Consider the following 12,734-nt stretch of genomic DNA (forward strand, 5'->3'; position numbering starts at 1 on the left):
TTTTAATCGCCGAGTATTTTGCTTTGCAAATCTTTCGCTCCAACGTGAAGAGTGTTTTCGTTTATGGATGGAAACCACGCAACAATTCCAAGTCCTTGATAACCATTGCCTAAGACATATCCTGGGAATTTTGTGCCTGAGAAGATTTCCAATGAGCAACTACAGGAACGATGCTAGGAAACGCCAGTCGGCCACCAGATCTTACTTCTCAAGCTGGATCAGACACACTGTTCAAAGAGAGATTGGACTCCCTAAGAAACATGAAAACTTGGCTGCCCATCAATCCTACGCTCTGTTGTGGCCGAGGCACGAGCCATTAGGCTAAGTGCTGTATTTAATGTGCCTGTAAAGACCTGCAACCAATACCTAATGCTCCAGAATAAGAAATAATTTCTCCATTAAAAAAAAAGTTGTTTAGCCTCTATCAGTAGTGGCCGAAATGAAACACTCACATTAGTAACAATAAGGTAATTCACGGATATAATTTTATTTCAGAGACTACATTCAAGCCCAACCAGTCACCGCAGGTAGCACTCGTTTACGAGAACCGATACGGAGTTATTTTAATAGATATTTTTGCAAACAAGATCTAAAGCTGCCATGTTATAAATGTTATCTAAGGACGATGTCCGGTAATGTAATGACAGATTCTCCAGTCTGTATTTGTCATTGAACGAAAATTTCTTGTCATGAATGTGACAAGGTAATTCTGAATTTACATTATAGATTGCTGACATTATATTTTATAATATTAAAATATTTAACCTATTTTCTTCTTAATGGTAAGTAATTTCAATGTATATTGTTTTATTCCGATGATAATTAAATAATAATAATGCTGTGGCGCTACTATATGGGTTTGGGCTCAGATTCCATCCGCTTCTTTGATGTTTTTTTTATAAACGAGGACACAAGCAAGTCTTCAGTGATTGATGTATGTTGTCGATTTCGGTTTAAGACATGTCGGCAGGAGTGTTGAGCACATACAAAGATAAATCCATTGGAGCACAACAACAACAGATAGTTACTATATGTTTATGTATCTAAACCAACAAGCCCACACATAGAAAAAAAATCAATCTTGAACCAATGTGTGGCCAAGAATAAGTGCGGACAGCGTGCACAAATATAATGCTTATGATAAGTAGGAATGAGCCTTCTTAGTCTGTCAATTACTGAAACTAACGAAATATATATACTCATTGGTCTAGTGGTTAGTACCCCTGACTGCGAATCCATGGGTCCCGGGTTCGATCCCCGGCTGAGGCGAACATCGATGTGATGAGCATTTGGTGTTGTTCTTAGGTCTTGGGTGTTTGAATATGTATTTATATGTATATCTATCTATAATATGTATGTATATCCGTTGCCTAGTACCCATAACACAAGCTTCACCAGCTTAGTATGGGACTAGGTCAATTGATGTGAATTGTGTAAAAAAAAAAATATATATATTTGAAATCCAAGAATACGTAAATTACGATTTAGTATCTCAACAACCCATTGTAATTGATTAACAGAAGTCATAATCAGCGCTGTCTCAACTAAATCTTACCTGACCTTATGATATGTCTCCTAACCAAAACGTTTTTGTTAACCCACGAATGACACCTTTATATCAAACGCCCATCGAGTTTTAGAGAGAATCATATATGGTAAATATTAAAAGTCAAAACAATGATCACGTAAAGGGACCTGTGTGTTGTATGGACAGTGCATACAAAATGAGCTTTTTGGGATAGGCTGAATACATTTTTGTTATTTTACGACCGCAAATGATGCAATGTTTTTGTTTACTCTAGAAAATAATGACTGTCTAAAATACAAAACCAAACAACGCTTTATAGGTGTTATAGATATAATTATCGATGTTTCATTTATCGTTTACCTGACACACGACGTCGAAAAAATCCATTATTCTTTGCACGGCAGTTTAAATAGAATAAAAAGAATGTATAAAAATTACGTGTTGGTCAAAGGTTCATACATAATAATAATAATAATCAGTTATTAAAACAGCACATTTGATAGATATCGCCAACAGCCACATAATACAAGAAACAATAGTTTATAAAATTACGATATATACGGATCTTAAAAATGAAATCAAAAGGATGAATCTTAACAAAATAGTCCCTATAATTTTTTCCATCACCGGAATAATTCCAAATCAGTTACACGAAGCTATCAAATTGTAAGACCTCCCGAAATCCATGTATATCATCCTTCAAAAAGCATTAATATTAAATACGTCAAGAATAACCCGCAAATTTCTACAAGATAAAAAAATTGTGTTTACTTGTCTTAGGCGCGTGTGCAATGGTCTACCAGGATCATGAATCTATTCTGAGCTAAAATAATCAGTTACCAGACCTAATAATAATAATAATATAGCTTTATTTTATTCCATACAAATACAAACACTTAGACGACACGAGACATTAACAGTAAGTAATAAGAATAAAAATGATAATATGAAATATGTATAGTTTAGTAGTATACATATTTACATAGTAGTTTTAATTTATTTCATATTAAAAATACACTTTGAATCGTATTCGTCCCCGTTCAATAACAATTTTGAAGTGCTCATCCGTCTTTTTCTTTCAAATTCTTTTTACGCTGTGTTGGAAAGAGACAGAACCTTGATAGGGTATTAAAAGTAATTAGACGGATTTAGTTTTTATGAATAAGGGAACTTTAAGGGGTTTATGAATTTTGTTACTTGTTTTTCTATTGATTCAGCTTTATGCTAATTAATAAATGTCCCAGTTGATAATAGGATCAGTATAGGATTATGAGTTCTCACGACAGCGAAAGTTGTGTTAATTAAAACGGTCTCATGTATTTTATTCGCCTAATCAGTCGCACCAGGTCCTAATTTTTATTACCAAGCGTTCTGTGCTTTGCTTTGGTTGCAAGTGCATACAAATATTTTGTAAAAAACACTTGGTGATTTAAAATAGTTACGGAGTTTAATGCCAATTCTTCTCGTCCGTTCTCCTCCTGGTTTGAGAACTGGCAGTTAATGAATAAGCCGGGGTAGGCACGACGCACTGATATTCGCGCTCCTAGTTTCGTAAAGAATCCTTTGTTTTCTTGATTTGCAAGTAAGCGAACAGCATTCGGTGCATGACACACGCTGTCGTTTATCGGGATTTCCTCACTTTTCTTTGTATGTCCTATAGACCAGTGCCGATAATTTTTGAAACCTAAAAAAATAATAGTAGAATGAAACCTATTGGAAAAGGAGGAGAATATTATAAAAATTAAAGGAAAAATAATTTAAGGCCATCTGAGGTCGGGAAGGGCGGGGGGGGGGGAGGTTTAAGGGTAAAAAACGGTTTATCTAGATTTCCGGCAAAACTAAAAGTCCTATCGAAGAAAGTTAAATAGCAAAGTTGTAGGTAATAAAAAGATCTAAAACTTTTGAATTCACACATTTTTCACATAACTTCAAAATTTATGTGAAAAATTCAAAAAACCAAGTTTTTGGTTTTTTATTTTTATCTTTTACAAAAATTTATTTTTTCTAACGAAATTTGGTAAAAACTTACCTTTCTATGTCCCAAATACGCTGTAATTTATTTGACTAAAAATATTTATTTTTTCACCTTATTTTGAATTAATATCGAAAAAACACCCTAATTTTCAATCGAAAATTCACCCGTCAAAATATCAGCATTTTTCAAAAAGTTGGTGTGCTTTCAGTTCTTTGAAATCTCTACTTTCCTATGGTAAAAAAAAATATATATATTAGCATAGTAAATCTTCTCAGAAAATGCAAAAAATTGTATGCAGTAACGCTCATACCCGTCATCCCCTTCCCTATGAATCTTCTTTAAATTATAATAAGATGCCTATTTATTACTATTTTAAGATAACTTATATATACCTGAATGACCTAAAATAAATTTAGCCTTTAGATGGGCTAAAATTTTCGTATTTCATAGAGAAGTAAGGAAGGGGATGACGGGTCTGGGCGTTACTGCATACGATTTTAGCATTTTCTGAGAAGATTTACTATGGTAATATATATATATTTTTTTACCATAGGAGAATAGAGATTTTAAGGAACTGAAAGCACACCAACTTTTTGAAAAAAGCTGATATTTTGACGGGTGAATTTTCGATTGAAAATTAGGGTGTTTTTTCGATATTAATTCAAAATAAGGTGAAAAAATAAATATTTTTAGTCAAATAAATTACAGCTTATTTGGGACATAGAAAAGTAAGTTTTTACCAAATTTCGTTTGAAAAAATAAATTTTTGTAAAAGATAAAAATAAAAAACCAAAACCTTTGCCATTTAACTTTCTTCGATAGGACTTTTAGTTTTGCCGGAAATCGAGATAAACCGTTTTTTACCCTTAAACCTCCCCCCCTGCCCCTTCCCGACCTCAGATCGCCCGTATATTATTTTTCCTTTAATTTTTATAATATTATCCTCCCTTTCCAATTTCCCTTTCCAAAGGTTTCATCCTACTATTATTTTTTTCACTTTTTATTTATTTTAAAGGCTATCTGCACTGGTCTACTAGTGTTATGAGCTTAGATAAAACGAAGTCAAAGAGAGTATATCCGAGATTTGCACTTCCGACCTCAGGGTTAAGAGTCACACGCTTAAGCCACTTTCTTGTGTATGTTTAAAACATAACAGTATTTTTAATTATTTAAAAAACTGGTGTAAGTCTGGTAAAATAATTAACTGTTGATATCGAGCTTTCGTCAACTGTCATTTTCATACAAAGGTCTATCCACAGACATCGATACGACCTCCCATGGATAGCTTGTATCGACAGATGGCTATTACAATCCGTCGATTGGTTATTGGCACACTTGTTACAACATTTGGATTAAGATTACTATCTTAGATGTTGGATTATGGATTGAAATAGGTTATTGGGTTCGGGCCTTAGCCGATACTGTTTTAATACCTAAACTTGTGGACTTCTATTTGACAAATTTTTTAATAATCTGTAGCTCTAAAAAATATTTAATTTTTTTTAATTAAAAATATACCCAAAACGAATTACCACATTATATACGTACGTAGATTAAGTATTAACAAAGACGATTTACCTACTAATAATTTGGTTCCTGTGGTGTGTGGGAATGTGTAATGTGGTTTTTAAATGATCTTAAAAGTCAATACAATTTGCGTATGTCCTTCGAAAATACGCGTTTGGAGATAATATGGAATAAGTCGAGGCTTGTGTACAGATGTTGGCCTAGTGGCTTAAGCGTGCGACTCTCATCCCTGAGGTCATAGGTTCGAGCCCCGGCTGTGCACCAATGGACTTTCTTTCTATGTGCGCATTTAACAATCACTCGAACGGTGAAGGAAAACATCGTGAGGAAACCGGCTTGCCTTAGACCCAAAAAGTCAACGGCGTGCGTCAGGCACAGAAGGCTGATCACCTACTTGCCTATTAGATTACCAAATGATCATGAAACAGACACAGAAATCTGAGGCCCAGACCTAAAAAGGTTGTAGCGCCATTGATTATAATTGTGTACAGATTTTACTCATTGTAATTTAAAATGAAAATGTGAACGTACATGTTCTGAGAATTTCATATAAAAGGCGCTCGTTCAAATATAACGTTTATCACAGAAAAATGTAGACGCTTTTGAATTAAAATGGGTGTGCAAAGGTGGAGTTATACCTCATGCATAATATACAACCAATTGACGTACGATTCCGCTTACGATTTCCGTTCCAATTCACTGAAAATCGCTACTATATTATGTACGAGGTTAATAGCTAAGCTTCACTTTCTTATTTTATACTTCCAGCGAGCAATCATGTTGGGATCTGTTTCACTGATAATTTTTCTTCATACTCGTGTGCATCAATATCACCACTCCGTGTGTTCTCTTCCGTTCTACGCCCTTGATTACTGGCAGTAAATGTAAAATTAGAAGCATTTAATATGTAGTTCTTTTTTGACGTTCATAAGTGTACAGGGAAGTGAAGAGCTAGGCTGCTTTAATTGGGAATGAGCATTAGCCAGAACTTTACGTAAAACGGACCAAATGAAGTGCGGAAATTAAGCCCTCACTTTCTACTACTGCTACTAGTTAACGTTATGCAGATTTAAGCGACTCTGAACCTTGAGGTCGGGCATTCGAATCACGGCTGTGCAACATTGCATACTTATAACTATGTGCGCAATTAGCTTCTATAGAAAATGGCATATCTTAAACCCAAAAATCTGCGACGTGTCAGACACAAAAGATCACCAACTTGATATGATGAAAGACATGACTGCAAGCCAAGATATAGAGGTTTTGGGGTTGTTCGCCACTGGATTATTATTAGTTAATGTAATAGAATAGAATTCATGTAGTACTTTTAGTATTTTTCGTTTTTTTTATTCGTAATGGTTTGACTATATTAAATATTGATTTATATATAAGGTTGCTAAAACAAGTATGTTTTTTTTAATGTCAAAGAACGCCTATTAAACAAACTGTATTATATTGATGATATTTACAATAGCGGTCTTATCCATGTTCTAGAAAATAATTTTTAACGAAGTTTAAAGTTGGGTTAAAATAATTTTATATCAGGAACATTCTTCATCTTATTCGTATCTGTTATGACGTTAAAAAATGTTCTACATTTTCGTCTTTATATTAACATTGTCATGCGAGTCTGTATTTTCCGGCTTTTCGTATTTTCTTGTAATCTTTATTTTGTAAGGAAAACTTCCTATTTGCTCCGGCTTAACTCGAGCCTACGACTCAAGCATCCTTGTGAAAATAAACAAACATACTGAAAAACAAAATAATTCAATATCCAACGATGATTTATTACAAAAACATTGCTATCGCTCATAGATTGCCATGATATTAAGCCTTGGCGGACCTTCTGAACTATCAATTCGCACTCAAACTTCTTGAGATTCTTCAATAAATTTCGGGTGTTATTTTTCTTATATGTTTGAATATATGTACATATTTGTACTGTCTACATTCTTGCTGTTCGTACATTGCAAATATTGGTTATGATCCGTTCACTTTACTGTTATTAACTTTGTGCGTGATTCTGAATTAATGAAATGGGGTGCTTTAACACCGGCTTTAGCTTTTTTGAATGAAAAATGCTTACTCTGAAAATCACTTTTTTACTTCCGTACGATTTATTCAATGCAATTAGGTCAAAGTTTACTAGTTTAATTTTGACAGAGCCTTTCCAATAATGTGTGACTGGAACTTCTTTTATTACATAAGCACACTTCTTACATGTTGTCTTGAATATGCTTTACATTTCACGATTGAAAAAGCATTACGTTTTTCTTAAATAGATATTAGATATTATTTTCTTAACAATCATAGTTACATAAGCTCTGTAGTGAAATAAATGTATAGTTAAATATGTCGGCACGCTATCTCTATATCTATTCTCGTGTCACAATGTTCGTTCCCATACTCCGAAACGACTCGACCGATTCTTATGAAATTTTTTATGCATATTCAGTAAGTCTGAGAATCGGCTACTAGTTACCTTTCAACCCCCTAAATGATAAGGAGTGGGGATAAAATTTATTAATTTAATTTTTTCATTTTATTGCATTCAAATATACAACTCTAAATTTTCACCCCTCTACGATCAACCCCTATTTTTTATTTCTTAATTAAAACTTTTGCCTTGAACTCCGAGGTTTATATAGAGAAAAGTTCACAGAGAAACCTAAAAAGTTTTCATCCCGGAAAACTGAACATTCTCTGGAGTAGCATAGCAAAATGTGCCATGTTGGTATGTACTAAAAAGGTAGACTACGTAAAATCAAATTAAGGAGAAACAAAGTTCGCGGGAGCAGCTAGTATTATAATATAAATGTGGCCAATGGTATTTTTATTAGGCAGCTACAGAGAAATATTATTGAACTGTGTTTTATTTTCAGATAAACAGTAGCTGAATCTAATAAGCTGTCATGAAAGGTTGTCTTATTCGATTTTATATTTGGTGATGTGCTACATTTGCGGTTGTTTTGCCTGGTCTTTGGACTTAATTCAGAGGTAACTGAATTTGTAAAATAACTTGCTAGATGGCTATCTTCAATCTAGAAATCACAAATATTTAAGTTAAGGCGACCCGACAGTGATAAGAGTCAAGGAATCTCTTTTTTTCGTCGGAGGAAGAGCAGCAATTCCATTCCTCCATACACATCTCTATAATATAAGACTATATATATCTACTCGATATTTGTAATGTCAGTTAAAAGAGGCGTTCTTTACTAGGCTTGCACGTAAAGCATTACTAAACGAGTTTCATGAAATATACAATCGCTACGTAATTAGTAGTCTGCCCCCGCTAATAGAAAATACTTATTGTATCGCCGGAAATCGAGATCACTAGGATACTATTTTATAGGTATAGACTAACTATATAAAAATGTAGTACTAAGACTTACTCAATCGTTATCGAGTTATTAACGATAGCGCCATTGTTGAATGGCGGTAACAAAGTTATTGTTAGAGTCAAAAAAAGTCAAAATCATTTATTCATATTGGTAACATAATGTACACTTATGAACGTAAAATATGCTTCTAATATTATATTTACTGACAGTTCTCAAATCAATTGCGTATAACGGAAAAGAAGAACTGGTAATAAAGTCTCCGCCACTCTTTTTAATCGCCAAGTTTTTTGTTTTACACAACGCTTGTAAAGAGCTACGACCATTACACCATATTCAACATGACATCTTAAATAAAAAATAATAATAAAATAAATTTAAAACAATGATTTGTCCTCACAAATCTTTATTTAACTGATAGAGGTATCAGCAGGAGGCATGGTGAAATAGGAGCACGCACTGATATTCTTGTGTGAACAACACGCAAATGATCTGATCTGAAAGATATGAGCGCATCTCAGTACCTGACCTGTGTATAAACAAATAATTCTGGTCTTTCAGAATATTAACATTCTTCTTATCCTGTTGGTTGATGGTGGCTGTATGCTGTGGGCTGACGATAGCAGTGGTCGCAGGCGTTGCCTATGGTTACAACTACTGTATGGCAGAGTTCGTGACATTAACACGTACGTAATGTTTGGCTACGATCATAGACAAGATGAATGTCACCCCAAGGCTGTGTCTAATCAAGCATAATTCATAGAATTTGCATATGTGTGAAATGAAATAGAGAACAGAGTGGTGACACTAGTTTTAGTAAAAGTTCCACACGTTAAACCTTACGTATATCTTAACTATCTATTACTCGGAAGATGGTAAAATTCAATAGTTTACTTTAACTTTTCAGAAGCTGATGTTCGAGTTTATATGCGCCGCGGACAGTTCTATGACCAGCCAGACTTGATATCAAATAAACACCGAAGAATGGGAGATACAGAAAGTTAGTTAAAACCCCTCCTACGGGTTTTTTGAAGTCAACTTAAATTACATGAATTTTCTTTAGAACATTTTTTTCTCAACAAAGTATTTATTGTGATGGTGGTTAAGTATAGATTTTCGTAACCTAAGAAAGTAAAGATCCTAAAAATTAATTTCTGAGCGATAAGTGGTGATTATTAACCAGTTTTTACCTAATAATAGTTAAAATTTATTTAAGCAGACAATCATAAGTATATATGGTTAGCATTGTGTTAGTTACAATATCTTCCTATATATTATATTAGTAGCTTATTCAATCATAAAAATAAAAATTACACACCCCCCCCCCTTTTTTTTTTACATGTGGTATGTCCATGACAATGACACATGTATCACCGCCACCTATTACAACGATTAACCCACTCTCATTTTACCGATTGTGAAATATGTATGAATGTATAATAAATGTATTTGCAGACATTTCATATAATTTAACTAGTGATTACCAAGACTACGTAAATAAAGACGAGCCGTTATCACAGAAGTGGTCTAAGGGACAGGATAACCGTATATATGCAGAGAAATTAACGAAATATTCTGAAAGCAGAAGAAAAGAGCCGGTTAATAGAGAGGTAAGTTTAATGGAGAGTAGCATATGTAACCCACAAACGCCAGTCGAATTTATAGTGATAATGTTATATCTATACTATTACACACTACGACAAATGCCCTGTTGATAAACAAACCTCTGGCCCTCAAATTTCTGTATCTGCTTCGTCATCATTTGTTTTTAATAAGCAAGTGATCAGCCTTCTGTGCCTGACACGAGCCGTCGAGATATTAGGTCTAAGACATGCTGTTTTCCTCATCATGATTTCTTTCACCGTACGAACGAATGTTAAATGCGCACATAAAAAATCCATTGGTTCACAGCTAGGGTTTGAACCTTCGACCTTCGAATGAAAGTCACATACTGAAACCACTAGGTCACTGCTATGTGGATAATGATACTTATTTTGCAGTGTATTAAAAATTAAGTCATATAATGAATTTAAAATCTGAGATTGTAATTTATAATTTCATCTCGAAACTAAAATTTCGTCGACTACAAACGTATTTTTTTATTAAATATAGGTTTTCTTACAACCCTTATTAGCGATTAAACGATACTCGGTCGCGTACGAACTTACTCAGAAAAGGAACATTTATTTACGCGTGTTTTGACCCTAAACTGCCTTTGAGACGGATATATTTAGTTGCACACTAGCTGAATTCACAAGATGTAGTTATAAAATGGTTTAGGTTTTAAGTTTTAATTGTTGTGTTTATATTATGTTTTTAGTTAAGTTTTCAATTGAATTAGTATTAAGTTACTGTAAAAAGGAAATAAGGAAAATACATACAATTATTGTTACGAGGTGTTAAGCACAGAAGGATGGTTACCTACAGCCTTCTCTGAAAGAAGCTGGAAAAAATGAGTCCCAATTCACCACTTCAAAAAATAGATATTGCACAATATAATTATGAACGTTTAACAATCATATTTTGCTGATTATAGATTTTTCAAATACTTAAACTTGGAAACAAAATACATATTTTGCCCTCGTCTTACGAAATTGACAAGATATGATTTTTTTTATCGATTTACAGTCTTTTACTTAACTTACGTATTAAGTGATATTCAATGAATATCCTTTATATACCTTTTATATGTAAATTTGATTTCAGATGCTGTACTACAAATTCACGACAGCACCCACACGTCGCATTTCTATAACGGCGAATCCAATATTCTCGACGACGATATGGCATAGCGGATCGTCAGAAATTATTATGCGGCAATTTGAACCAATTAATGACATTAATTCAAAAAACGAGGAAAGTAACTCAAATGAAGATATAGAAACCACGCAATCTATTTCACCTGATATCAAAATTATCGTTGAAGACAGCCCCAAGAGGTAAGGGAATTTTTCCTATACTGGAATAAAAATAAATCAATTGCGCTACAGTCTTTTCAGGTCTGGGCCTCAGATTTCTGTATGTTTCATGATCTAATCTAATAGGCAAGTAGGTGATCAGCTTGTACCTGACACACCGCCAACGTTTTGGGTCTAAGGCAAGTCGGTTTCTTCACGATGTTTTCCTTCACCGTTCGAGCGAATGTTAAATGCGCACATTGGTGCAGAGCCGGGGATCGATTCTACGACTTTACGGATGAGAGTCGCACGCTGAAGCCCTTAGGCCAACACTGCTCAATACTTTATACATTTTAAAAGCGCTGGAAATATTCCGAACTGACTCAAATGGGTATTTAGTGATCCTATAGATAGGATTCGATTCCAGTGTACCTACCATAAAATTATATGAACTTAGGACAGAATTTGTTACTGATACCATTACGAAGTTATATTATTATAATGCTTTAAGTATTTGAAACTACATGACTTGCTTTCGCAATAAGAAATAAGTTGACAATTGTTAAAAGCGCGGAAATAATATTTTGCCGTGGCTGCCGCATTAATTGTATTTTAATTTTTGTAAAATTTATGCTTACCAAAATATATTTTAGATAGGCTTGTAACATATACCGTAGATATAGGTGTGCGAACTATTCACTTAAACGCTTGCTACAATACGTGCTATGTTAGTAAACTATGCTAATTGTAAACGATATATTAAGATGCGACCAAATTAATGTATTTTGATTTTTAGTAATGAGCCAAAAATGCGAGATTGGAAACCATCTCCAAGACCAGTTGTACACGATTATTTAGCTGAAGTGGATGAAGACGAAATAGTTTACAAGGCTGTTTAATATAATTTTATTTTTTCCTAAGAAGTTTCTTTTTGTGTATTCTTAACTTTATTTCCTTAACAAAAACTAATAAATTTCATTCATCATTAAATTTCATAATTAATATTTTTAAAGTTTCGATTTTTTTTGGATTTCGGTGAAAATCCTATTAAAAAATGTATGTTATATAAACTTGGTAATAGTATTATTAAGCGTGATAGATAAAAATAGTTTAATACCACGGATTAGTTGGTTGTTGAACCAAATGACATCGTTATTTAAAGGAGAAGTTGTGAAAATCGAAATTGTGTTTGCCAAAGGCAAGTAATGTACCTTAATTGACTGAACCAAAATCCCAACGGAAATACAGGAAGGACTGTATATAATTCACCACGTGTAACTAGAATTTCGTGTACAGAGGACAACACTTAGATTTGTATGCTTCAATTGAAAGATATTCGATTTTGATTGAATAAAGTCTATGTGAACTGAGCTGGGTAAACCAAGTCTGTGTACCTACATGAAAATTAATGTATAGATGTTACAAACAATATAAATCTACCATGAATTAATCATATATGTAAGTCAAAT

General features: G+C 33.5%; 1 protein-coding gene across 1 annotated transcript; it reads left to right on the plus strand.

The window, feature by feature from the left end:
- Nucleotides 1–680: 680 nt before the first annotated feature.
- LOC125049070 lies at nucleotides 681–12,191 on the plus strand. The gene is made up of 7 exons (XM_047648152.1): nucleotides 681–782; nucleotides 7,913–8,027; nucleotides 8,930–9,054; nucleotides 9,276–9,368; nucleotides 9,824–9,978; nucleotides 11,075–11,307; nucleotides 12,062–12,191. Exons 2-7 carry the CDS (start codon nucleotides 7,978–7,980, stop codon nucleotides 12,162–12,164), a joined length of 759 nt encoding a protein of 252 aa, XP_047504108.1. The 5' UTR covers nucleotides 681–782; nucleotides 7,913–7,977; the 3' UTR covers nucleotides 12,165–12,191.
- The last annotated feature ends 543 nt before the right edge of the window (nucleotides 12,192–12,734 follow it).

This window comes from Pieris napi, chromosome 4 (assembly GCF_905475465.1).
Source record: "Pieris napi chromosome 4, ilPieNapi1.2, whole genome shotgun sequence".
NCBI classification, from domain to species: Eukaryota; Metazoa; Arthropoda; class Insecta; order Lepidoptera; family Pieridae; genus Pieris; species Pieris napi.

Bases quoted from the DNA above. Each gene is read 5' to 3' on its own strand.
- LOC125049070 (XM_047648152.1), top strand. From the start codon at position 7,978: ATGTGCTACATTTGCGGTTGTTTTGCCTGGTCTTTGGACTTAATTCAG. The intron at 8,028-8,929 runs GTAACTGAATTT...CTGGTCTTTCAG, and splicing joins TCTTTGGACTTAATTCAGAG to AATATTAACATTCTTCTTAT. The intron at 9,055-9,275 runs GTACGTAATGTT...TTAACTTTTCAG, and splicing joins AGAGTTCGTGACATTAACAC to AAGCTGATGTTCGAGTTTAT.